This window comes from Giraffa tippelskirchi, chromosome 3 (genome assembly GCF_054371585.1).
Source record: "Giraffa tippelskirchi isolate mGirTip1 chromosome 3, T2T-mGirTip1v1.2.pri, whole genome shotgun sequence".
Lineage (NCBI taxonomy): Eukaryota > Metazoa > Chordata > Mammalia > Artiodactyla > Giraffidae > Giraffa > Giraffa tippelskirchi.
In genome coordinates, this window is record NC_137277.1 from 55012501 (window position 1) to 55040226 (window position 27726).

At 41.5% G+C, this 27726-nt stretch overlaps 1 protein-coding gene across 2 annotated transcripts; it reads left to right on the forward strand.

Moving 5' to 3' along the window:
* Positions 1–5530: 5530 nt before the first annotated feature.
* COIL (coilin) lies at positions 5531–27726 on the forward strand. Of its 2 annotated transcripts, XM_081582640.1 has the most exons (7): positions 5531–5787; positions 16724–17822; positions 17943–18029; positions 18513–18560; positions 22404–22473; positions 25422–25510; positions 26756–27726. In XM_081582640.1, the coding sequence occupies exons 1-7, from the start codon at positions 5543–5545 to the stop codon at positions 26819–26821; spliced, it is 1704 nt and encodes a 567-aa protein (XP_081438766.1). In that variant the 5' UTR covers positions 5531–5542; the 3' UTR covers positions 26822–27726. The 2 variants fall into 2 exon arrangements, with proteins under 2 accessions (XP_081438766.1, XP_081438767.1); XM_081582641.1 differs by lacking the exon at positions 25422–25510.

Consider the following 27726-nt stretch of genomic DNA (forward strand, 5'->3'; position numbering starts at 1 on the left):
CTCTCCCATGTGGCTCGCAGTCTCAGATTTTATGGTGATGAGATTAGTTTCCAGGTTGTCTCTGACCAATCATTCCAACTCAGAGCCCTTCCTGGTGGTGCACACATTGCTCAGCCAAGATGGATGCCAGCAAGGAGGATTCTGGGAGGTGGTCGAACATGTGGTGTCTCTTTTTGACCTTTCCTGATCTCTTCCAGTTGGTGGTGGCTTGTTAGTTCCATTCCATGTTCCTTACCAGGACCTTTTGTCCTAAAACAACTCATGCGAACAGTTACAATGGTGCCTGACCAGGGTGAGCAGTTTCAGTCAGTGTGGCTTCCCTAAGAGGCATGCGTGCTTTTAAGAAAATTCAGTTCCTCTCCCTTTTTCACTGGGACATCTTCCTAAAGATGATTCCCTGACAATGAGCCTGTGCACTGTTTCTTTTCTCCCCTGGGAAAAGTATCTTTCTCCCTCCTGACCCCATCTACATAGCCTTACAGCACCTACTATACTTGTTTTCTTTTTTCACCATCTATTATTAAACTTAGATTAACTTTAGGGAAACATGTAGTGAATCCTGCTGTAAATCAAGCACGTAAGAGCACTGATACATAAAAGATAGTAATGCCCTGAATTTGAGAAAACAGCTTCACTGTATTGGGAGTAGTAACTCTTCTTTCTTAGATGTTGATATACTGTTTCAATTCTATCAAATAAATGTTTATAAACATAATTGGAATGCAGTGTTTCAACTTGGAATTAGAAGTGCTTAGTTGCTCAGTCATGTCCAACTCTTTGCGATCCTATGGACTGTAGCCTACCAGGCTCCTCTGTCCATGGGATTTTTCAGGCAAGAATAATGGAGTGGGTAGTCATTCCCTTCTCCAGGGGATCCTTCTGACCCAGGGATGGAACCTGGGTCATCTCCTGCATTGCAGGCAGCTTCTTTACCTTCTGAGCCACCAGAGAAGCCCCAGAGAGATGATAAATTTTGTTTGGTTACTCAATTCTTCTTTTGCTTAATATATCAAAGTACATTTCATTGAAAAAAGTGGAAAAAATATCTATAGCATGTATTTTACAGAATTTATACCAAAAAAAAAAATATTCAGAAGTAAAATGCATATCCATATATAAGATTAAATTGCTAACAAACCTATATAGAATAGTTCAGAATCATTTATCTCTCTATTCACCTGTCATGAATACACGGGTCTTTGATCATATCTTCATTTTTACAGAATTGTCATTTTTACCCTTCATCTTAACTGCATAGACCAGGCACCCTCTAAATGCAAGAGCAAGTGGTATAATAATCACTTAAATCTTAGTAGTGCCTTCTCAGATGTTGAGAAAGTGAGCAATTCTAGTGACTGGGTAAACCCTTTATTTGCAAGTCAGGTAATTCCCAATTCTGTGTTCTTAACGTTATTTAACCTAACTGAATTGTTGACTGATGGAGTTCAGTTCGGTCACCCAGTCATGTCTGACTCTTAGCAACCCCATGGACTGCACCACGCCAGGCTTCCCTGTCCATCACTAACTCCTGGAACTTTCTCAAACTCATGTCCATTGACTCAGTGATGCCATCCAACCATCTCATTCTCTGTTGCCCTCTTCTCCTCCTGCCCTCAATCTTTCCTAGAATCAGGGTCTTTTCCAGTGAGTCAGTACTTCGCATCAGGTGGCCAAAGTATTGGAGCTTCAGCATCAGTTCTTCCAATGAATATTCAGGACTGATTTCATTAGGATAGACTGGTTTGATCTCCTTGCAATCCAAGGGACTCTCAAGAGTCTTCTCCAACACCACAGTTCAAAAGCATCAGTTCTTCTGTGCTCAGCTTTCTTTATGGTCCAACTCTCACATCCATACATGACTACTGGAAAAACCATAGCTTTGACTAAACCGACCTTCATCAGCAAAGTAATGTCTCTGCTTTTTATTTAATATGCTGTCTAGGTTGGTCACAGCTTTTCTTCCAAGGAGCAAGTGTCTTTTAATTTCATGGCTGCAGTCACCATCTGCAGTGACTTTGGAGCTCAAGAAAATAACGTCTGTCACTGTTTCCACTGTTTCCCCATCTTTTTCCATTAAGTGATGGGCCCAGATGCCATGATCTTAGTTTTCTGAATGTTAAGTTTTAAGCCAGCTTTTTCACTCTCCTCTTTCACTCTCATCAAGAGGTTCTTCAGTTCCTCTTCACTTTCTGCCATAAGGGTGGTGTCATCTACATATCTGAGGTTATTGATATTTCTGCTGGCAGTCTTGATGTCAGCTTGGGCTTCATCCAGCCTGGTATTTCACATGATGTATTCTGCATATGAATTAAATAAGGAGGGCGACAATATACAGCCTTGACATTCTCCTTTCCCGATTTGGAACAAGTCTGTTGTTCCATGTCCAATTCTAACTGTTGCTTCTTGACCTGCATACAGATTTCTCAGGAGGCAGGTAAGGTGGTCTGGTATTCCCATCTCTTGAAGAATTTTCCACAATTTGTTGTGATCTACATGGTCACAGGCTTTGGTATAATCAATAAAGCACAAGTAGATATTTTTCTGGATTTTTCTTGCTTTTTCAATGATCCAATGGATGTTGGGAGTTTGATTTCTGGTTCTTCTGCCTTTTCTAAATCCAGCTTGAACATCTGAAATTTCATGGTTCACGTACTGTTGAAGACTGGCTTGGAGAATTTTGAGCATTACTTTGCTAGCGTGTGAGATGAGTTCAATTGTGCAGTAGTATGAACATTCTTTGGCACTGGCCTTCTTTGGGACTGGAATGAAAACTGACCTTTTCCAGCCCTGTGGCCACTGCTGAGTTTTCCAAATTTGCTGGCATACTGAGTGCAGCACTTTAACAGCATCCTAATTTAGGATTTGAAATAGCTCAACTGGAATTCCATCACCTCCACTAGCTTTGTTCATAGTGATGCTTCCTAAGGCTCACTTGACTTCGCCTTCCAGGATGTCTGGCTCTAGGTGAGTGATCACAGCATCATAGTTATCTGGGTCTTGAAAATCTTTTTTGTATAGTTCTTCTGTGTATTCTTGTCACCTCTTCTTAATATCTTCTGGCTCTGTTAGGTCCATACTGTTTGTCCTTTATTGTGCCCATCTTTCCATGAAATGTTCCCTTGGTATCTCTAGTTTTCTTGAAGAGATCTCTAGTTTTTCCCATTCTATTGTTTTCCTCTATTTCTTTGCACTGATCACTGAGGAAGGCTTTCTTATCTCTCCTTGCTATTCTTTGGAACTCTGCATTCAAATGGGTATACCTTTCCTTTTCTCCTTTGCCTTTCACTTCTCTTTTTTTCTCAGCTATTTGTAAGGCCTCCTCAGACAACCATTTTCCCTTTTTGCATTTCTTTTTCTTGGGGACAGTCTTGATCACTGCCTCCTGTACAATGTCACGAACCTCTGTCCATAATTCTTCAGGCACTCTATCAGATCTAATCCCTTGAATCTGTCACTTCCACTGTATAATCATAACGGATTTGATTTAGGTTATACCTGAATGGTTTAGTGGTTTCCCTACTTTCTTCAATTTAAGTCTGAATTTTGCAATAAGGAGTTCATGATCTGAGCCACAGTCATCTCCCAGTCTTGTTTTTGCTGACTGTATAGAGCTTCTCCATCTTTGGCTGCAAAGAATATAATCAATCTGATTTCAGTATTGACCATCTGGTGATATCCATGTGTAAAGTCTTCTCTTGTGTTGTTGGAAGAGGGTGTTTTCTATGACCAGTGTGTTCTCTTGGCAAAACTTTGTTTGCTTTTGCCCTGCCTCATTTTGTACTCCAAGGCCAAACTTGCCTGTTACTCCAGGTAGCTCTTGACTTCCTACTTTTGCTTGACTTCCTACTTTTCCTACTTTTTCCAGTCCCCTCTGATGAAAAGGACATCTTTTTTGGGTGTTAGTCCTAGAAGGTCTTGTAGGTCTTCATAGAAGTCTTCAATTTCAGCTTCTTCAGCATTACTGGTGGGGGCATACACTTGGATTACTGTGATATTGAATGGTTTGCCTTGGAAAGAAACAGAGATCATTCTTTCATTTTTGAGATTGCACCCAAGTACTACATTTCAGACTCTTTTGTTGACTATGAGGGCTACTCCATTTCTTCTAAGGGATTCTTGCCCACAGTAGTAGATATAATGGTCATCTGAATTAAATTCGCCTATTCCAGACCATTTTAGTCCACTGATTCCTAAAATGTCAATGTTCACTCTTGCCATCTCCTGTTTGACCACTTCTAATTTACCTTGATTCATAAACCTAACATTCCAGGTTACTTATCAATATTGCTCTTTACAGCATTGGACTTTTCTTCCTTCACCAGTCACATCCACCACTGGGTGTTGTTTTCACTGTGTCACTGTCTCTTCATTCTCTCTGGAGTTATTTCTCCTCTCTTCTCCAGTAGTATATGGGGCAGCTACCGACCTGGGGAGTTCATCTTTCAGTGTCCTCTCTTTTTGCCTTTTCATACTGTTCATGGAGTTCTCCAGGCGAGAACACTGAAGTGTTTTTCCATTCCCTTCTCCAGTGGACCACGTTTTGTCAGAACTCTCCACATGACCCATCCGTCTTGGGTGGCTCTACAGAGCATGGCTCATACTTTCATTGAGTTAGACAAGGCTGTGGTCCATGTGATCAGTTTGACTAGTTCTCTGTGATTGTGGTTTTCATTCTGTCTGCCCTCTGATGGAGAGGGATAAGAGGCTTATGGAAGCTTCCTGATGGGAAAGGCTGACTGAGGGGGAACCTGGATATTGTTTTGATGGGCGGGGCCGTGCTCAGTAAATCTTTAATCCAATTTTCTGTTGATGGGCTAATGGAATACTGGAAATAGTTTTTAAAGCATGATCTCTAGGTGAGTTTAGCATGTACCTTGGCAGGAGTTTAAGGAATTGACAGATATTGCCAGTAACATAAGTCCCTCCATACTTATCTAGTTACATAAGTGAGGAAGTTTTCTCAGGGATTGACAGCTATAAAAACAAACCAAAAACATAGGTCCAAAATTGATGGCGAGCCCTGTCTTATTTAGTAATATTCATTCACAAAGACTCGGATTAACTAAAAAAAAAACACATGGCTGCATTTATTAATAGCTATATTGTCATGTACATTTTATTTTTCCTGTTTAATAATTATGTGACAAAATGTGTGGTGTTTCATGCTATTTTGATCAACCATGTCCCACTAGAAATAATAATAAGTCAATCCAGAACAGATTGTATTATTTTACGTATATGAGCAAATATCTTAGAAAAAGAGCACTGCTGAGCAGTGCTTGTTTGTCTAGACAGTTGACTAAATTTGGACCCTACCTAGTGCTCAGGAGAAAAGGAATAAATGCCTATCTCTTATATTCTGCCATCGTCCTGCCGTGAACTGAATGGAATCCACTCTGCTCGGCGGTGCCCTTCACAAAGTTCTGTCGCAGCCACTCCCACCAATAGGGGGCACACGTTCACAGGCTCCCGGGGGCGGGCCCCGAGCACGCTTCTCGGTCGCCCGGTCGAGTCACTCGGCTTCCGTTGCGCATCGAGCAAGATGGCAGCCTCCGAGACGGTTAGGCTACGGCTTCAATTCGATTACCCGCCGCCTGGCGCCCCGCACTGCACGTCCTTCTGGCTTCTCATCGACCTGAACGGATGCCGAGTGGTCACGGATCTCATCAGTCTGATCCGCCAGCGCTTCGGCTTCAGTTCCGGGGCCCTCCTGGGCCTCTACTTGGAGGGGGCGCTCTTGCCCCCCGCCGAGAGCGCGCGCCTGGTACGAGACAACGACTGCCTCAGGTGCGCGGGCGGGGCGGCGCGGCGGGGCCGGGCGCGCGCCTGCGCACGCCGGGGCGCCGCCGACTCCGGAGGCCGCGGGGCTGTGGGGCCGGTTGGGCGGGGGCCTGTCGAACGGCTCTTCCGTGAACCCGGGGGTCTCTGACCGGTCTAGTCAGGCTTGGGGGAACGTGGAAAAGCCCCAGCCTGCTGTCTTGGCAGGGCCCGTGTCTCTTCCAGGCTCGGTTTGCCGAACGCTTGCTCAGCCAGGCACCGTTGTTAGGTGCTCGCGGCGCGGGCCTGCCTCAGACTCGGCCTTGCCCTGGCGGCTCGCGGGCCCGAGCAAACACCGACAGGCGTGTCTTCTTCACCACGTGAGGTTTTGGAGCTCCTGTGAGACCTGGCGGGCCTAGTTCTCTGTTTCATTTGGGTTCGCTTAAATAGATGTTTGGGACCTTTTGGGTTTGAATTGGGAAACCGAAGTTTTAAACATGCTTTTGGAAATTAAAAAAAAAAAAAGATACTACAAGAGTGTCAAGGAGCAGTTGTGTAAATTGCTCACGTGTGGCTCATATGTCTCAGTAAAATGGTAAGACAATCGTTTCAGTTCAGATTCATATCTTGGAATGATTTATTTAGGACTTCTTTTTTTTAATGTTAGATTTATTTAATTGAAGGATAATTGCTTTACAATATCATGTTGGTTTCTGCCAAACATCAACATGAATCAACAATAGGTATACCTGTGTCCCCTCCCTCTTGAACCTCCCTGCCACCTCACTCTCCCGTCTCACCCCTCTAGATTGTTACAGAGCCCCAGTTTGAGTTCCCTGTGATACAGCAAATTCGCACTGGCTGGCTGTTTTACATATGGTAGTGTGTATGTTTCCATGTTACTCTCTCCGTACCTCCCACCCTCTCCTTCTTCCCCCACCGCATGTGTCCATAAGTCTGTTCTCTATGTCTGCCATCTCCATTGCTGCCCTGCAAATAGGTTCATCAGTACCATCTTTCTAGATTCCATATATTTGCGTTAATATATATTTGTTTTTCTCTTCCTGACTTACTTCACTGTATATAATAGGTTCTGGTTCATCGACCTCTTTAGAACTGAGTTCCTTTCTATGGCTGAGTAATATTCCATTGTGTGTATGTATATGAACATCTAGGTTGCTTCCCTGTCCTAACTGTTGTAAATAGCGCTTCAGTGAATATCGGGATACATGTGTCTTTTTCAGTTTTGGTTTCCTCAGGGCATATGCCTAGTGGTGGGATTGCTGGGTCATATGGTGGTTTTATTTCTAATTTTTAAAGGACTCTCCATACCATCTTCCATAGTGGCTGTATCAGTTTAACATTCCCACCAACAGTTCAAGAGGTTTCTCTTTTCTCCACACCCTCTCCAGCATTTATTGTTTGTAGATTTTTTGATGATGGCCATTCTGACCAGTGTGAGGTGATACCTCATTGTAGTTTCGATTTGCAGTTCTCTAATAATGAGCGATGTTGAGCATCTTTTCATGTGTTTGTTAGCCATCTGTGTGTCTCCTTTGGAGAAATATCTGTTTAGGCCTTTTGCCCACTTTTGATTGAGTAGTTTGTTTTTCTGGTATTGAGTTGTACGAGCTGTTTGTATGTTTTAGAAATTAATCCTTTGTCTGTTGTTTCAATTACTATTATTTTCTCCCATTCTGAGCGTTGAGTTTTCACCTTGTTTATAGTTTCCTTTGCTGTGCAAAAGCTTTTAAGTTTAATTAGGTCCCATTTGTTTATTTTTGTTTTTCTGTCCATTATTCCAGGAGGTTGGTCATATAGGATCTTGCTGTGATATATGTCATCGAGTGTTCTGCCTATGTTTTCCTCTAAGAGTTTGATAGTTTCTGGTCTTATGCTTAGGTCTTTAATCCATTTTGAGTTTATCTTTGTGTACGGTGTTTTAGAAAGTGTTCTAATTTCATTCTTTTACATGTAGCTGTCCAGTTTTCCCAGCAGCACTTATTGAAAAGACTATCTTTGCCCCATTGTATATTCTTGCCTCCTTTGTCAAAAATAAGATACCCGTATGTGTGTGGGTTTGTCTCTGGGCTTTCTATCTTGTTCCATTGGTCTATATTTCTGTTTTTGTGCCAGTTCCAAACTGTCTTGATGACTGTAGATTTGTAGTATAGTCTGAAGTCAGGAAGGTTGATTCCTCCAGCTCCATTCTTCTTTCTCAAGATTGGTTATTTGGGATCGTTTGTGTTTCCATATGAATTGTGAGGTTTTTTTTGTTCTAGTTCTGTGAAAAATGCCATTGGTAATTTAATAGGGATATTAAAAAGCAGAGACATTACTTTGTCAACAAAGGTCTGTCTAGTCAAGGCTATGGTTTTTCCAGTAGTCATGTATGGATGTGAGAGTTGGACTATAAAGAAAGCTGAGTGCCGAAGAATTGATGCTTTTGAACTGTGGTGTTGGAGAAGACTCTTGAGAGTCCCTCGGACTGCAAGGACATCCAACCAGTCCATCCTAAAGGAGATCAGTCCTGGGTGTTCATTGGAAGGACTGATGTTGAAGCTGAAACTCCAATCCTTTGGCCACCTGATGCAAAGAGCTGACTCATTTGAAAAGACCTTGATGCTGGGAAAGATTGAGGGCAGGAGGAGAAGAGGACGACAGAGGATGAGATGGTTGGATGGCATCACCGACTCAATGGACATGAGTTTGGGTGAACTCCGGGAGTTGGTGATGGACAGGGAGGCCTGGCATGCTGTGGTTCATGGGGTTCAAAGAGTCAGGCACGACTGAGCAACTGAACTGAACTGAACATTAAATCTGTAGATTGCATTTGGTAGTATAGTCATTTTAACAGTATTGATTCTTCCAATCTAGGGACATGGAATGTCTCTCCATCTGTTTATGTCATCTTTGATTTCTTTCATCATTGTCTTTCCGTTTTCTGTATACAGTTCTTTTGTCTCCTTAGGTAGGTTTATTCCTAGGTATCTTATTATTTTTGTTGCAGTGGTGAATGGAATTGATTCTGTAATTTCTCTTTCTGATTTTTCATTGTTAGTATATAGGAATGCAATGATTTCTGTGTATTAATTTTGTATGTACAAAATCAAGGCTTCTTTTTAAAAGCTTCATTTACAGTAAAAAAAAAAAAAAACGAGTTGTGAACCAGGCTACTTCCTTCTGCTTGCCCTTTGTTGAATCTTGAATATTCTTTTTCCCAGAATATGTCAGATTCATACGATTTTTTCATAGCATCAGGGAATTTAATTTGGGACAGTTGCTGTATCTTTGAGTGCATGTATATATCTTTTTGTCAGATATGATTTACTAATAATGTTTAGCTATTTCCAATGACAGTTTGAAATAGTCCAAATTTCAAAAAAGTTGTTTGTCTTTTTTATTCATTCCATTCTGTCTGCAATTCAGAGACTGTTTATTATAAATATTGCATCCTCTTCTGTTATGTTTACTTTCTGTTCTCTCTCCTGCTTCATGAATTAATAGCTTCCTGATAGCTAATTACAGTTATCCTTCATTTAATGAATCATCTGAAAATTAGACTCTTTATAATGAAATGAAGTTAGCAATATCAAAAGCAAACTCTGAAAGCTGTTATAGGAAATAAATACAGCACCAGTGGCAGGCAGAATTCTTCTTAAACACCAAAATGCATAGTTGCATATATCAAGAAATATCTCTCCAACTGGCTTCAGTGGTAAATGGGGCAGACCTTAGGAAAAAGTTGAATTTGGAAAAGTATGTTTTTGTGGTTTCATGTCCCCAGTCATTTGCTTGTCTTCCTCTGACAGACTCACTTTTCTTCAGAGCTACAGAAGAAAACAATCTCTTTTCTCAAAGATACCTAATATTTTTGGGGTAGACCAAAATAGTTTTATGTTTCTGTATATTATCTTCTTATGTCATGTGGACTGGGTAATTATACCATGTTTTGCTGCTAAGTGCAGAAGATGGTTGAGAAAGGAGAGATCATTGTGAACACAAATGATCAGGGAATTCAGCAGTAACCTGAAGGGTAGGTGGGGAAATGTTGGATGGCCCTGTATAGTTGTGGAGACAGAAGCAATACTAACTTGGTGAATAGATGAGTTTGACCAGCAGAAGGGCTTTGTTGGGATTGCCAGGAGTGCTTAGAGAATTCTCATGAGGGAACATGGAGCCTGGTTGTGGGACTCCTGAGAAATGACCCTGGAGGCTCAAGAGCATCTCCACACTTGTCTGCCACGGTCATTTCCCCACAGCCCCTTCTTTTGAACCCCCAGAATCTGACTTCCTCTACCGCCAGGCTGCTGATAGTGACCTCCTGGAGGTGGTCTCCATCTCCCCTGGGAAGAGGATGTCCTCCCATTTGCCTGGAGCCCCGTTAATCTGCGAGGGTCGCTCGAATGAAATACCACAGGCTTAAGCAACTGAAAGTTCTCTCTCACTATTCTTGAGCCTGAAAATCTAAGATTGAGATGTTGGGAAGTTGTGGTTTTTACTGAGGTCTCTGTCCTTGGCTCGTGGGTATCTCTCTTACTGTGTCTTCACATGACCTTTTCTCTGTTGTCACAAAAAGGCACATGACCTGATGTCTCTTTGTGCGTCCAAATTTTCTCTCTCATAAGGACACCAGTCACGGTGGACTAGGGCCCACTCTAACAGTCTTATCTTAATTTTATTACCTCTTCAAAGGCTCTGTCTCTAAATACAATCACATTAGAGTACTCTGAGTTAGGGCTTCACAGAAGAATTTTAAGGGGACATAGTTTGCCTATAACACTCCCTGAAGAGAGCTTCACAGGGGCCTGGCTGTGGCGCCTGGTTTGGAGAGCGACCAGGTGAGGTGAGATCTCTCTGTTGAAGAGTCATTCTGTGAGAAAACAAAGTGCCACCTCTCCTCTGTCACTCTTTGACCCTGTGACATTTGGTGCTTATTATTAATACAGAACATTAGAGACAAGTTCTCATTTTATGTTCCTGTGATCAGTCGCTCCTTGGATGGCCAGCCAAGCCCCTCTGACATGACTGTGAGGCTGGCAGTGAGAGTGAAGAAGACAGTGTTTGAGCCAGACTGAGAGCAGTTTGGTTTCCTGAAATCTTGGATGCCAAAGAAGGTCCTTGCCATTAAGGCTGCTGCTCCTTGTGCAGCTCTGGGTCTCTTGATGCTAAATCTCATTTTGTGGCATGCTGATGGTTTGAGGAATATAGAATGCCAAGCGTTTTTCTCTGTCATATTGGGCAGCATGCTTGTCTAATGCCCTTGGGTTTTCCCTGTACAGACTGCTATGGTGAATATTCTGTAACTTGGTGTACTTGAGCAGTGACTCAGTAAGATCATTCCTAGAAGGGGTACTACTTGGTCAAATTTTAAAATTTGATAAGTACTGTCAGGTTGGCCTCCAGAAAAGTTGTATAGGTCTGTATTTATGCCAAGAATATATAGGGTACCTTTGTTCAATATTGTGTGAAGGGTAAGAGAGTAATAGAGAGCAGAGTTATTAAGAGCTCAGGGTCTGGATTCAGAGCTCTGGATTCAAATTTTGGCTCTGCGACTCATTAACTCTGTGCTCTTGCTCAGATAACTTGCTTCTCTGTAGATGGTGATGCAGGGGACGGTGGGACCCCAAGAGATTGCAGATTCCTGCCTACACCCTCTTTTTTGAATTTCACCTCCATTTGATGGGACAAGTTCATTAAAAACCCACCAACTCCTGCCCTCAGACGACTAATAACATTCATTGTATTAATAAAAATTGGAGCTAACATTTAGATAGCCCTTGCTCTTAGCCCAGCACTGCTCTAAACATATATGGTAGCTCATTTGAGTACTATAATTATTACCCTCATTTTCACAGATGAGAAAAGTTGAAATAATGATATTTTAAACTTTTAACCAAAGGCAGAAGAAGATTTGAATTCAGTCACTTTGGCCTTGGCAGGCAATGGCTAGTGGGAGTGGGGAGGTGTCAGGCAGTACAAATGGTCATGTCTTTATTTATGTATGATAGAATCCTCAAAGTGAACTTGCAGATTTAAAGGGAAAACCTTACATTTTAATATGTTTTGCCCAGCGGAGAAGGCAATGGCACCCCACTCCAGTACTCTTGCCTGGAAAATCCCATGGACGGAGGAGCCTGGTAGGCTACAGTCCATGGGGTCGCTAAGAGTCGGACACTACTGAGCGACTTTACTCTCACTTTTCCCTTTCATGCACTGGAGAAGGAAATGGCAACCCACTCCAGTATTCTTGCCTGGAGAATCCCAGGGACGGGGGAGCCTGGTGGGCTGCCGTCTATGGGGTCGCACAGAGTCGGACACGACTGAAGCGACTTAGCAGCAGCAGCAGCAGCAGTTTGCCCTACAAAGAGTTTGAGTGAACAGGGAGTCTTGTCTTAAAAATTTCTTGGAATCAGACAGGTAACTATATAGGTAATTTGCTTTCACTGCTAATTATACAGGTAGTTCACTTTTGTTTGTAAAAGGACAGTTTCATTCACTTTTGTTTGTAAGCAGACAGTTACATTTGTTGTCTGTGATCCAAGTGAAGAAATGAAAATGAAGAGCACTGCCAGGGAAAGTGTCCACCCTGAAAAGAAGGATAACTGGGCAAGTGAGCCATTTCTCATTTCCTGGCTGGCATTGAGTTTCTCGATCTTAGTATGTTCCAAACTGAAATTATCTTCAGTAGCAGCAGATAGCAAGGCTGCAGCAATCACAGGTCAAGTACCCACAGATCCTTGGTCTTGAGAATGGGCGAGGTGATGCTCAAGCTGCTCTTGAAGGCTGCTCTGAAAGCCAGGGGTCCTGCCTGCAGTGGATGCAGCACGTGTGGTGTCCAATGAATTAATGAACCACAGTGACTGAACAGACAGTCTTACATCTATTTTTTTTATTTATTTGTTTTAATTGGAGGATAATTACAGTATTATGACGTTTTTTTTCATACATCAGTTTGAATCGGCCACAGATGTACATGTGTCGCATCCATGTGTTCCCCCCTGACCTTGAACCCCTCTCCTACTTCCCTCCCCACCTTATCCCTCTGGGTTGTCCCAGAGCACCGGCTTTGCATGCCCTGCTTCATGCATCGAACTTGCACTGGGCATCTGTTTTACATATGGTAATGTACATGTTTCAGTGCTATTCCCTCAAATATCCCGTCTCCTTCTCCCACTGAGTCCACAAGTCTGTTCTTTACATCTGTGTCTCCTTTGCTGCCCTGCATGTAGGATCATTGGTACCATCTTCCTAAATTCCATATATATGCATTAATATACACTATTTGTCTTTCTCTTTCTGACTTACTTCACTCTGTATAATAGGCTCCAAGTTCATCCACCTCATTTGAACTGACTCAAATGTGTTCCTTTTTATAGCTGAGTAATATTCCATTGTGATATGTATGAAAACTTCCTTATCCATTCATCTGTTGATGGACATCTAGGTTGCTTCCACGTCCTAGCTATTGTAAACAGTGCTGCGATGAACATTGGGGTACATGTGTCTCTTTCAATTCTGGTTTCCTTGGGGTGTGTGCCCAGCAGTGGGATTGCTGGGTCGTATGGCAGTTGTATTCCCAGTTTTTCTTTTAAGGAATCTCCACACTGTTCTCCATAGTGGCTGTACTAGTTTGCATTCCCACCAATGGTGTAAGAGGGTTCCCTTTTCTCCACACCCTCTCCAGCATTTATTGTTTATAGACTTTTTGATCATGGTCATTCTGACTGGTCTGAAATGATACTTCATTGTAGTTTTGATTTGCATTTCTCTAATAATGAGTGATGTTGAGCATCTTTTCATGTGTTTGTTAGCCATTTGTGTGTCTTCTTTGGAGAAATGTCTGTTTAGGTCTTTTGCCCACTTTTTGATTGGGTTGTTCGTTTTTCTGGTATTGAGCTGCATGAGCTACGTGTATATTTTGGAGATTAATTCTTTGTCAGTTGTTTCGTTTGCTGTTTTTCTACCACTCTGAGGTCTGTCTTTTCACCTTGCTTATAGTTTCCTTCATTGTGCAAAAGCTTTTTAAGTTCAGTTGGGTCCCATGTGTTTATTTTTGTTTTTCTTTCCATTACTCCAGGATGTGGGTCATATAGGATCTTGCTGTGATTTTATCATAGAGTGTTCTGCCTATGTTTTCCTATAAGAGTTTTATAGTTTCTGGTCTTACGTTTAGGTCCTTAATCCATTTTGAGTTTATTTTTGCGTATGGTGTTAGAAAGTGTTCTCGTTTCATTCTTCTACATGTAGTTGACCACTTTTCCCAGCATCACTTGTTTAAGAGATTGTCTTTTCTCCATGATATTTTTTTGCCTCCTTTGTCAAAGATAAGGTGTCCATAGGTGCATGGATTTCCTGCATCTATTTTCAAAGTGTGATGAAAAGTTTGGTACTAATCGTCATCTCAGAATTGAAACCTGAATCATTGCATTGCTACAAGTGAAAACAAATTGATCAAAATGTTATGGAAAGTTCCATATCCTGCAAGTTCCTCAGTAGTTCTTAGATTCACAGTATGGCAGACTAGCTTTTGCCAGTTTAAGGATTACTTCGTTGCTACTAGGTGCCGATGTCCACAGCTGAGAACAGCGGGTAATGAGTTTATTATGTAAGTCCCTGCTATTTCAGAGTTTTATTTCTCTCTGTATCCTCCTTCTGGTATCAGTAGCTTTTATCTTTATGTGTATGTGTCTGTATATTTGTGTATTCTGAAAAATAACTGAGGATTTTTTTCAACTACCACATTGAGATAAATCCATAGGATTAATGTACCTTCAAAAATTTAAAGAATGTTTATAATCTATTTTATTACTCACTGGTTATACTTTATTTTCAAATATGATTGTCTGCATTGTTCCCTCGGAGAAGGCAATGGCACCCCACTCCAGTACTCTTGCCTGGAAAATCCCATGGACGGAGGAGCCTGGTAGGCTACAGTCCATGGGGTCGCTAAGAGTCAGACAGGATTGAGCAACTTCGCTTTCACTTTTCCCATTCATGCACTGGAGAAGGCAATGGCAACCCACTCCAGTGTTCTTGCCTGGAGAATCCCAGGGATGGCAGAGCCTGGTGGGCTGCCGTCTATGGGGTCGCACAGAGTCGGACACGACTGAAGCGACTTAGCAGCAGCAGCAGCATTGTTCCCTGGTCACTAAAAGTACTTGATGAGAGGTACAGCTGGATGTAAATATATTGAAAGGATAATGTTTGTTTTTAGCAGGCATTTTTAAACACCCACTGTGTGCTTGACATTGGGGACCCTCACTCAGGTTTCTGTCACTCTGGCTGTGCATATTAGAATTAACTGTTGCCAGTTCATGGAGGAACAGAATTCCTTCACTACAGTAAAATAATTTTGGATGAGCTGTGTATTAGAGTTCTCCAGAGAAACAAAAACAATACGAGATGACATAGACATGGCTACAGCTATAGATGTAGAAATGAGGCTTTCATAAGGACTTGGCTCATGAGATTATGGAGACTGAGAAGTCCCAAGATCTGCTGTTGGCAATCTGGAGACCTGGGAAAGCTGATGATAAACTTCCAGCTCAAGTGCAAAGGCCTGAGAACCAGGAGAGCTGATTGTATATTTCAGTCTAATTCCTAGTCTAAAGGAGGAGAAGTTCTGATGTCCCAGCTCAAAGATAGGCAGGGGGTGGGAATTCCCTTAGCCTTTTATTCTGAGTCCCATTCATATTGGGACCATCTGCTCACAAAGGTGGGGCTTCCCAGTGGCACTAGTGGTGAAGAATCCGCCTCCCAATGCAGGAGACTAAGAGATGGGAGTTCAATCCCTGGGTTGGGAAGATCCCCTGGAGGAGGGCACAGCAACCCATTCCAGTATTCTTGCTTGGAGAATCCCATGGACATAGCAGCCTGGTGGGCTACAGTCCATAGGGTCACGAAGAGCTGGACATGACTGAAGTACTTAGCACACACGCACACTCACAAAGGCAGTCAGTCTATTTAGTGTACAAATTCAGATGTTAATCTCATTCTGAAACACCCCCACAGACACACCCAGAACAATGTTTAACCAAATATCTGGGTACCCCCAGGGCCTAGTCAGGTTGAAAGTGAAAGTGAAAGTCACTCAGTCATGTCCGACTCTTTGCAACCCCATGGACTATATAGTTCATGTAATTCTCTAGGCCAGAATACTGGAGTGGTTAGCCGTTCCCTTCTCCAGGGAATCTTTCCAACCCAGGGATTGAACCCAGTTCTCCCACATTGCAGGAGGATTCTTTACCATCTGAGCCAAGAGGGAACCCCAGGAATACTAGAGTAGGTAGCCTATCTCTTCTCTAGGGGATCTTTCTGAGCCAGGAATCAAACCGGGGTCTCCTGCATTGCAGGCGGATTCTTTACCAACTGAGCTATCAGGGAAGCCAGGTTGACACATGAAATTAATAATCACCAAATGTTATAGAATTTTATAATGGCTTTCAGTACAGTTTAAAACATGTTTAGTGTTTTCCTAAATTCAAACAAAATAAAAATGATATCTGATTTAAAAAATAGCTTACAGCTAAAAACAAAATGTGTAATCAGCATTATCACCATTTAGGGTAGGCACATAACATAGTGGAAAGGTTGTGAACTTTGGAATTAAGACAAACAAGCTTGAGTTACATTTCTGTGACTTACTGGCTGTGGATCCTGGGCAATTACTTGTATGAAGTGTAATTTTGTGATCAGTTTTAAAATGAAAAGAAACCGACTTCATGATGGTGTTTAGATGAAAGAAAATCTTAATTTTAGGATGCAGTAGATGATCAATAAATAAAACTAGTTATTTGAAAGTTGACCATAAGTGATGCCATAGATCATTTTGTTAAAAAGAGTCTTTTATCCTGAAGTGATCTGACCTTTGTTTCATTGTCTGATGTAGTCATGTTAGCGTATAACTATGTTCTGGAGACATGCTTATGAATTACTAAAGCTTTCTCTCTTGTTCTTTTAACAGAGTTAAGTTAGAAGAGAGAGGAGTTGCTGAGAGTCCTGTAACAGTTAGTAATGGGGATAGTACTCGTTTATTACCTAGAAAAGCAAAGAAGCGGGCATTTAAGTTGGAGGAAGATGAAGAAACCGAACTAGATTACAAAAATTCGAAGAAGCATTGGAAGAGGCATGAGAACAATAACAGTGAGAAGACCTTGGATTTAGAACCGAAAGCCGCCACAGACCAGAGTGTGAGTAAAAAAAACAAGAGGAAAAACAAAGCCACGTGTGATGTAGTGGAGATTGATGATGGAGAGACTGAAAAAAAATCGCCAAAGAAAAAGAAACGTGAATATAAAAAACATGCCAAGACTCCCAAGTCTTCTAAAGCACAGTCTGTGAAAGAGTGGACCATCAAGAAGTGCAGCCCTAAAGGTCTGCCTGCTAGAAACAGCCTTGTGAAAGCCAACAGGAAAGGTGGCATGGTCATCCGTACAAAAGACAGCGCTGATTCCTCCTCGGAGTCTGAGTCTTACCATGAGTCAACCAGTGATGGTCTCAGCAGCGTCATCTTGGAGGTCAGACATTCCTCAGAGAAAATCTTGACTGACGTGTCAAAGGACGAGTCCTCTATGAAAACCACAGCTGCAAACAAAGTGGCTCCAAAAACGGGTTTTACCTCTGCTCCTGTCAAGGGCAAGACCTCCAAAACATCATCTTCTAGTTCAGACTCTAGTTCAGAGTCAGATGATCAATGTGTGATGCCAAAGAGCACCCCAGAGTGTACTGCAGAGTTCTTAAAGACTGTAGGCCTCTTTGTAGGAAGAAATTGTCCAGGGCCATCATCACAGGTTCCAAACGCCGCTGGAGGGAAGCAGTCGGACCCAAACAGTGGCAGACAGGTCCTCTGTCCTCCTCCTAATGTGACTCTCCCCGCCAGTTTGGGAAGAGGCTGGGGTAGAGGAGAGGACCTTCTTTCCTGGAAGGGAGCGAGGGGGCGGGGTATGCGGGGGAGAGGTCGAGGCCGAGGGCATGTTGTTCCCTGTGTTTTAAATAGAAACGCTGACTATCAGAAGCAACAACAGTTGAATGAAATGGTGACAAACTCATCTACCATTATCCAGGTAAGTATTACTGTGAGCTTATGTCTTCTCCTTTCCTCATGTGTGTGTCTGGAGTTGATGTCGTGGGTTCACATTTTCTCACCAGTAACAAAATCTCATGACTAATATACTGTTTTTCAGAATCCCATAGAGACACACAAGAAGGACTACAGTCTCTTACCACTGTTAGCAGCTGCCCCTCAAGTTGGAGAAAAGATTGCATTTAAGGTATATATTTAAAAAACAACAACAGCAACAAAAGAGGTTATTCCTCTTCCAAATAAACTTATTCATTAGCACATTAGGTTACATTTGTATTTATAAGTTAATATAATTTATGTTAATAAAATTTAATGAATTATTAAACTAACATATTTATAAAAACTCTTCCTGAATCATATCTTTCATGTTCTCTTGCCAAGCATGTAGTAGGTGCCCAGTAATTATTTTCTGAGTGAATAAAAATGGCTCAGCCTGGTGTCTGGAACATAGCAAGTGCTCAATAAAAAAAGACTCTACATGTCACTTCCAGACCTCCCAAAACCTCCCGAAGAACCTTTTAGACTTGAACCCCTGTTTTGCTCTAGGCTCTTGGCAGGGCTTCCTGAGGGCTGGAGTAAGCACCCACACACGGCATGTTTTGATTTCTCAGGAGTAAGGAAAAGGAAACACAGGGCATCTGTATTTGTGAGTTTTTTTCTTCTCTTTTAGCTTTTGGAACTAACATCCGATTATTCTCCTGATGTCTCTGACTATAAGGTAAGGGTCTTTATTTACAAATAATCAAATGTCAGTACATTAAAGAAGCTAAAGTCGTGTTTAATATTGCTAATTACAGATAACATAGATTTTTATGGAGTAAACAGTGCCGTAAAGTAGAAAATAAAAATATTATCAAAATGTAAACTTTCTAATAATATCACTTTGAAGTCTCCCAGTGTTACTTTTCTTAATACCTAGGAGGAATATAGAATGAGAATGACAGATTTTTTTTTTTTTACTCAGTTTTTTCTAATCAGCTTAGATATACAAAGTTATTTGAGTATCCCTCCCCCATGATCCTCATCTTTGAAAGAAAATAAAATAGCTCTTAGCCAGAAAGTGCTTCCCAGGTGGCTCAGTGGCAAAGAATCTATCTGCCAGTGCAGGAGATGCAGGTAATATGGGTTCATTCCCTGGGTTGGGAAGATCCCCTGGAGTAGGAAATGGAAACCTACTCCAGTATTCTTCCCTGGAGAATCCCATGGACAGTGGAGCCTGCCGGGTGAGCACACACGCAGACTCAGCCAGAAAATTTGATAATTTTTGGCATGGGAATCTATTTCATATATTTATGAATTCCTATTGGTTCAGTCGCTCAGTCGTGTCCAACTCTGCAATCCCATGGACTGCAGCACGCCAGGCTTCCCTGTCCATCCATCAACTCCTGGAGCTTGCTCAAACTCATGTCCCTTGAGTCAGTGATGCCATCCAACCGTCTCATCCTCTCTTGTCCCCTTCTTCTGCCCTCAGTCTTTCCCAGCATCAGGGTCTTTTCCAGTGAGTCAATTCTTTGCATCAGGTAACCAAAGTATTGGGAGTTTCAGCTTCAGTGTCAGTCCTTCCAGTGAACACCCATGACTGATCTCCTTTAGGATGGACTGGTTTGATCTCCTTGCAGTCCAAGGGATTCTCAAGAGTCTTGTTGAACAGCACAGTTCAAAAGCATCAATTCTTGGGCGCTCAGCTTTCTTTATAGTCTAACTCTCACATCCACGTGACTAGTAGGAAAACCACAGCTTTGACTAGACGGACCTTTGTTGGCAAAGTAATGTCTGCTTTTTAATATGCTGTCTAGGTTGGTCATAACTTTTCTTCCAAGGAGCAAGCATCTTTTAATTTCATGGCTGCAGTCACCATCTGCAATGATTTAGGAGCCCAAGAAAACAAACTCTGTCACTGTTTCCATTGTTCCCCCATCTATTTGCCATTGTTTCCCCCTCTATTTGCCATTGTTTCCCCATCTATTTGCCATGAAGTGATGAGACCTGATGCCATGATCTTTGTTTTCTGAATGTTGAGTTTAAGCCAACTTTTTCACTCTCCTCTTTTACTTTCATCAAGAGGCTCTTTAGTTCTTCACTTTCTGCCATAAGAGTGGTGTCATCTGTGTATATGAGGTTATTGATATTTCTCCCAGCAATCTTGATTCCAGCTTGTGTTTCATCCAGCCCAGCATTCCTATTGATTACTATGACCTAATATGGTTTCTTTTGTCTTACCAGTTAACCACAGGTAATTCACAAATATTATCCTTGGAATTTCCTCATTTAATATTTGTGTGGGACTTCATACTGGCATATGAACTTCATCACAGTTCAGCAAAAGTGTGACTCAGTGGGATTATAGAATTACATGTTTTCTTCCCTTTCTTACCCACTCAAAATTTTGTTAAAATCTTGTTAAAAAGCATACTTTCTTATTTTAATGTGAGATTCAGAATGTAAGTCCATTTTTAAAGGAAATATTTGATATGTTAACATAGTAATATAGATAAGGTACAACAGTGAATCAATCTGAATTGATACCTTGGAAGTCTTTTAAAAGCTTGGTAAGAATCTTTGTTCAAAAGCAGGCTAGAAGAAGAATCAGTTCATGAAGGGATTTGGTTGGTTCAGTTCAGTCGCTCAGTCACGTCCAACTCTCTGTGACCCCATGAATCGCAGCACGCCAGGCCTCCCTGTCCATTACCAACTCCCGGAGTTTACCCAAACTCACGTCCATCGAGTCGGTGATGCCATCCAGCCATCTCATCCTCTGTCGTCCCCTTCTCCTCCTGCCCCCAATCCTTCCCAGCATCAGGGTCTTTTCCAATGAGTCAACTCTTCTCATGAGGTGGCCAAAGTATTGGAGTTTCAGCTTCAATATCAGTCCTTCCAATGAACACCCAGGACTGATCTCCTTTGGGATGGACTGACTGGATCTCCTTGCAGTCCAAGGGACTCTCAAGAGTCTTCTCCAACACCACAGTTCAAAAGCATCAATTCTTTGGCGCTCAGCTTTCTTCACCGTCCAACTCTCACATCCATACATGACTACTGGAAAAACCATAGCCTTGACTAGACGGACCTTTGTTGGCAAAGTAATGTCTCTGCTTTTAAATATGCTATCTAGGTTGGTCATAACCTTCCTTCCAAGGGGTAAGCATCTTTTAATTTCATGGCTGCAATCAACATCAGCAGTGATTTTGGAGCCCCCAAAAATAAAGTCTGACACTGTTTCCACCGTTTCCCCATCTATTTCCCATGAAGTGATGGGACCAGATGCCATGATCTTAGTTTTCTGAACGTTGAGCTTTAAGCCAACTTTTTCACTCTCCTCTTTCACTTTCATCAAGAGGCTCTTTAGTTCTTCTTCACTTTCTGCCATAAGGGTGGTGTCATCTGCATATCTGAGGTTATTGATATTTCTCCCGGCAATCTTGATTCCAGCTTGTGTTTCTTCCAGCCCAGCGTTTCTCGTGATGTACTCTGCATATAAGTTAAATAAGCAGGATGACAATATACAGCCTTGATGTACTCCTTTTAGTTCTGGGTAATTGGTGTATTTTCATCTTTTCATCTTAGTCCCTTAATATAGGTGACCACATAACTTATCATCTACATCATAACACTTGCAAATGAAAAGGATTACTATTGTATTGATAATTTATACTGAAAGGAAACATAAATGGACCTGTCTTGGGCAGACCAGGATGTTTTTTCACCCTACCACAGATGATTAATTTAATTCTGCAGTATGTGAGGAAGTGGAAATAAACATAGAATTTATATGTCCCACAACCTGTATCAATCATTGATTCTAGATGATATAGATTTTTAAAATGCATATTAAATAGACATTGGTCATTATAGTTATTATTTTGGAAAGCTGTTTGCTACTTTGTTTCCAGTATTTTTAGGACTTTTTTGAAGTTGCTTTCAAAACCATTTCAAGAGTGAAAATCAGTGTTACGTTTTTGCTTTGATGTCAAATGCTGTTATCCAGCTAGATCATTAGCTTTATTCATTAAGCTTGTCTTTAAAAGTCAAAGCTATCTTCAAAGAATGTAGTCTCCCCAACCCCTCTGACCCTGTCTAATTTGTATCCATGGGATCTTAATTTATGGAGGTGACTGAGTGATAACACAGCAGAGTCAGTGCTACTGAAGAGAGGAATTTATTATTTACATTTCCCAAGAGAAAGGAGAATGCCATGCCAGGCAGGACTCTGGGTGCCAGCGCCTGGCTGTGGCTGGGAGGCAGGGGCAGGAGTGAGGAGCTTCCATCTGGGTCAGGGAGACGGCTCAGGGCAAGCTAGTTTGGATAACTAGAGGCTGTGGGCTCTAGGGCTGTTCCTAGCTGTGTAGTGCCTGCTCCGGGGATAATTTAAACCAGAGAAATGTGGCCTGCTATGGGAGTTTTATTTCAAATACATGTTGACTTATTTCAGAATTTTTTTGTTGAAATAAAATTCACATAAAACTCACCATCTTAACTATTTTTAAGTGTGCAATTTAGTGGTTTTAGTACATTCATCTTTTTTCACATGTTGATTTTTGACTTGGACTTTTATTTTTGAAAGGAAGGAAGAATATTAAGCCATAACCCAGAGACCCAGCAAGTAGACATAGAAATTCTTTCATCCTTACCTGGTGAGTCTTCTAGAAAAAAATTTGAAAACGTAGGCTTTTCATGTCTGCCCTGGTTTCTGAATAGCTTCTATACACAGGAGCTGCTGTCTTCCTGGGCCGCCATGGTTACGGTACTCTCTGCTGCCTCAGTCAGCGCAGAGGGCACGGGGGTGGGTGGCGCTGCACTTACACGAGGGGGGCTGCGTGTCTGCTGAGAGTTGTTGGGTTTGTTCTCCAAACCGTTAGGCACGTTGTTCTTATTATTGTAACTATGTAATTTCATAAAATTACATCAATTAATGAAAATTGATGGCAATAACAATTATGTCTATAAACCTAAACTGAATGCTGACTCAGGATTGTTGCTGAAAATTTTGCTTTTGAATTACATGTGATGGGTTAGCTATAAGAGTTTGGGAGGAATTTGATAAAAATCTGAGAAGATTCTGCACTTAAATTGTGTTGCTAGTTTTATATTCTTGCATCCACTTAAAAAACAAAAACAAAACACCTTGGGACTTTTCCTGGTGGTCCAGTGGTTAAGACTCCATGCTCCCCATGCAGAGGGTGTGGGTTCGATCCCTGGTCGGAGAACTAAGATCCTCCATGCTGCGTGGCATGGCCAGAAAACAAAACCCCTCAAAACTCAAAAACTGGAAATTGCATATATTCATTAAGGATAAAGTTTATAAAAGAAAGACAGCTCCAGTCAGTGGACTCATAAGACCTACTAGCTCTGTTTGAAAAGGTTGGCAAATGAACATACTTCTCTGTTAAATCAAAATAAAATGTCTGAAATATAAGTGTAGCCACACTCTCATGCATTATTTTAAATGGTTCCCTGCTTTATCCCTGAATCACCCCACCGATTTTTGGTTCTGAAACCGTGGAATAACAGGGCTTTTACTGTGTATGGCTTAACTTGGCTTGTGTTTGCAGGGGTCCCTGGCCAGAGATGAGAGGCGATCCCTTTTTCTTTAGCATATTATAGGAATCAGCTATTTCCTGTTCATGTTTAAATAAGATAGTGAAAGATCCAAGACTCTAGTACATAGGAAGCACTCAGAAAGAGTTTTCAGGGGTTCCCTGCTGGTCCAGCAGCTAGGACTTGACGCTTTCTCTGCTGGGGCTCACGTTCAATCCCTGGTTGGGGAACTAAGATCCTGCAAGCTGTGACAGCACCCAGAAAAAACACAAACAAACAAAAAACCTGGTTTTCCACCTTTCTTCTGATTAGATTTCATTTGAAGAAATCCTTCTTAGGAATGTTGGACAGAGGTTTGTCCGTGGTCAAATTCTGTGGACACAGCCTCATCACTTCTTATCAGATGATTGACAGTGATGATATCCAATTAGAACTTTTCTTTTTGGGAGCATCAAGAAACACTTGATCTGTTTTCTAGCAGAAATGCAGATAGTCCTCACTTTGGATAGATCTAATATGCATGAATTCCAGTTACCGTGGTTTTGTTAAATAAAGCCAGTCTCCAGTGACATTAGTGTATTAACTTTTCTTTTTAAAAATATTTATTTATTTCTTTGACTGCACTAGGTCTTAGTTGTAGATCTAAGTTGCAGGATCTTCAATTGTAGTGTGTGGGATCTTGTTCCCTGACCAGGCATCAAACCTGGGTTCCCTGCATTGCGAGTGCGGAGTCTTAGCCACTGAACCAGCAGGGAAGCCCCTGTTAGCTGTGAGTAATTGTGTGAAGTGCTACCAGCTCTCCAGCCCACAGATCACTACGCAGTAACGGGTGCCCGTTATGATCAGTTACTAGTCACTTTGCTTCTTTCAAAGTGTTTTGGTGGTTGGTCACTGTGCATCCATTACCCCGTTCCCACGTCATAGCAAAATGTGTCCTTGACTCAGTGATAAACCCACGTGTCACTTTACAAAAGTGGATAATTGAAATAGGGAATTGTCCAACAAAAATGAAAGTGTGACAAAGAAACAAAAAGTGATAATGCTAAAAGTAACATCCAAATTGAATTTAAGTGAAATCATAGAAGAAATAGCTCACTGTGGAAATGCTAACATTGAGCTTTCTGTGAACTTCTTGACATCAGTGAGGAAAGTGGTCATGATGAAAGGAATAAGGATGTCCTAGAAATTACATCAGCAAAAAACTGGACAAAACTGTGAAAAAGAAACTCGCAGATCTATTTCATAACATTCAAAACTCAAAGGATAACTTGCCGAAAGTGGATTCAAACAGAAAGGAGTATGACAGTTGTGCAAGGCATGGAAAAGATCCTCACTCTGCACCGTGGTTAGATGACAAGGGGGCGAGCACTGTTCAAACTACCCTGGATATGTGTAGACACAGAACATTCTCCAATTCTCATTATTTCTGCTTTAAATTAGGTCAGCGTCCTACAAAAATAGCAGTTTTACTGTGTTTTCATGTCCCTGTACAGTAAAGGTTTGAATGTTTTGACAAAAAATTTTAAAGATCATGAGACAGTCATAAGTTTCCCCGTTGATGAAGATTGTTTTGCAAGATTTCAGCCTGCGTGGTCATTTTAATAGCCCCACCCTACCATGTAAAATGAGGACTGCTGTGTTACCAAGTAAGCATGTATAATCTCTGAGGACATGGCAAGATATAAGAATTTTGCAGAATTGAGATTACCTTCTCTTGTTGAAACAAACCCGTTTTTGGGGGGATTATCTTGTGGTTACACATTTTTTTCTGGGTTTACTAGTGATAGTGTATCAAGCTCATTTCTTTTCTGTGAAGGAAAGATTGTCACTGATGAATACCTGAGAAGCTCCTGTCTGTTGACACAGGATTTTCAAAACATCTCCTGTCACTGAGCACTCCATGCTTTCATGTGTGTACCCAGCCTCCACATCAATGGACAATTTGTTTGTGGTGGTTTTTCTAACGATATGAATTCCCTGTAGAGGAACTTTTTCACTACTGGGAAATGACTTATTGTCTCTCCTTCCTGCCGTCTGGTTTCAGCCATGAAAGAACCTGGGAAATTTGATTTGGTTTATCACAACGAAAATGGAGCTGAGGTAGTGGAGTACGCTGTGACGCAGGAGAAGAGGGTAGGCGTGCTTCTCTTCTTGGGGTTGCTTGGTCGTCCATTCGCTTGACTGGCTGCTGGTGGTCTGGAAGGTGACACTGCAGCTTCCTGCACTGCCTGTGTAAAATCAGAGGATCCCGGCCTTGGGGGGGTCTCCAGAAGTCTCCACCGTGTCTCCTTACAGTCACAACTGCCTCCCAAGAGTTACCATGATTCTGACTTAGAGCAGTGCAGATAATTTAAAAGAATGACACACAATGATGAATCTGTCTTCTGATTTTGTTTAAGTCCTTAGATTGCCATTTTAGGAAGTATATGGTTTAGAGCTTTGTTGGCAGCCAGACTTCCAGAGATGCTGGAATGGCTGCCTCATTAGAGTATGGTAGCATTGAAGTGAATAGAGTTTATATTTAAGAAACTGCTTCTTAAGGTGTTTATACTTGAAATGTTATGATATTATTCTGAAGTTTTAGTATTGCAAAGTCACGTTTTATCTGAAATGTAAACTTGTGGAAACCCTGACTAGACTGTATGTTTTGCTTTGTCTTTAGGATAGATGACACTCAGGGATTTACTCCAAAAGCACATTTTTAGCGTCTGTGGTAGGCTCTGCAGATTTGGCCCCATATCCTGTACTTCTTTATTTGCAATATATGCAGCCCCACTTTTTTGTTGAAATGTATTCTTGGAAACTACACTGGAAAATTAAATGTTGGAGGCTTTCCTCTTGGAGGCCTTATATTAAACTGAGGCCTGAAGTAGGGCCTGTAATTACCTTTTTGGACACTAGATGGCTCTCATTATTCATCCAGATGGCCTTTGTTAGCTTTGCTTCCTCTTGGTAAAATGCGAAATAACGCCTCTGTTTTTAGGCAGCACAGGAAAAGAACTACAGAGCTGCACAAAAGGGCAACAGCAGTCTAGTGATAACCCTCTGGGCCGTATCTGCCTCCCAAGAGGTCTGCAGACTGCCTGTCCATAGAGACTGGTTGGGCAAATCCTTCTGACCCCTTGGTAACCAGCTGATACCACCCAGCCCCAGCCCATGCTCTAAATCAAAGATAGATGCAATATGTTTAATATAAAATTTAGCTGTGTTCTAGGTAAACAAGGCTGTCTACCCTAATTGAACTGAATTTACCAGGACTCGAATTACCTCCAGTCCTCAAGCATTCTTCACAAATGGAAATTGAAATTTTTGACTGACTAAAATTCCTATGACCTCAGAATGACGTCTCTAAACTGAATATTTTCTGTTTTTCCTCAGATAAGTGTTTTTTGGAGAGAGTTAATTGATCCAAGACTGATTATCGAATCTCCGAGTAACACATAAAGTGTGGAGCTTCCCCGAGTATGACCTCTCCACCTCGTGGTTTATAAATGTCTTATTTGTGAAAGTGACTATAACCTGAACTACTGTTGTTTTTTTTTTTTTAAAGGAGATTTGTGAGTTGTATGCATTTTCGGTTATCTTCCATTTGCTGCATAGGAAAAAATCTACCTCATCATTTAAAAGAACATGGGTGTTGCTTTTGTAGACCTTTTTTTTTTCCAGGCTTAATCTTAGTAACAAAATTTACAACATGACATTCCTTCAGGTATCGTTTATAAAACAATACGTACGGTTTCTTCTCTTTTTTATTTTTTTCAACCATCAAGTAGCTATCGTCAGTAGGAGTTTGTAATACCAAATACAAGAAAGTGCTGTATATCTTGTCTCAGTAAGTTTTATTAAGTAACATTTTAAAACATGAAAGCATGTTACTTGACTTAATTTTTTAAAATTTAAGTTGTTCCATTCAACGTGGAACATCTTATACATTTCAAGTATTTTATTATACTTGTGATTGTCAGGAGTTAACCAGTAGCTGGGTTTGTTACAGGCAATGAGTTAAAGAATCCTTTCGCACTTTTCTCAACTTTAAGATGAAGGATTCTCAGGGCCTGTGGAGAGCAGTGAAAATAAGTCTGTGTGCCTGGGGAAGAACTGGGGCTCCACTCGAGGGGGTGGATTCACTGTGAGCTCAGGCCAGGGTGACCCGCCTAGCCACTTGATCCTGGGCACCTGGCTGAGTGTGCTGTGCTGGAGTGAGGATCTTGAACAGAAACTTCCTTTCCTGTTATTATTCAACACAAAGCTAAAAAGGCTGAAATATATACTGTGAAAATTGTTCTAACAAAACATCGGATCCCTCCTTTGGCTTTGCAGATTTTTAAATAAAATCATATTGAACTAAA

Excerpts from the sequence above, each read along its gene's own strand:
- COIL (XM_081582640.1), top strand. The coding sequence starts at position 5,543 with ATGGCAGCCTCCGAGACGGTTAGGCTACGGCTTCAATTCGATTACCCG. Across the intron at positions 17,823-17,942 it reads ACTCATCTACCATTATCCAG|AATCCCATAGAGACACACAA; the intron begins GTAAGTATTACT and ends ACTGTTTTTCAG. Across the intron at positions 25,511-26,755 it reads CTGTGACGCAGGAGAAGAGG|ATAAGTGTTTTTTGGAGAGA; the intron begins GTAGGCGTGCTT and ends GTTTTTCCTCAG.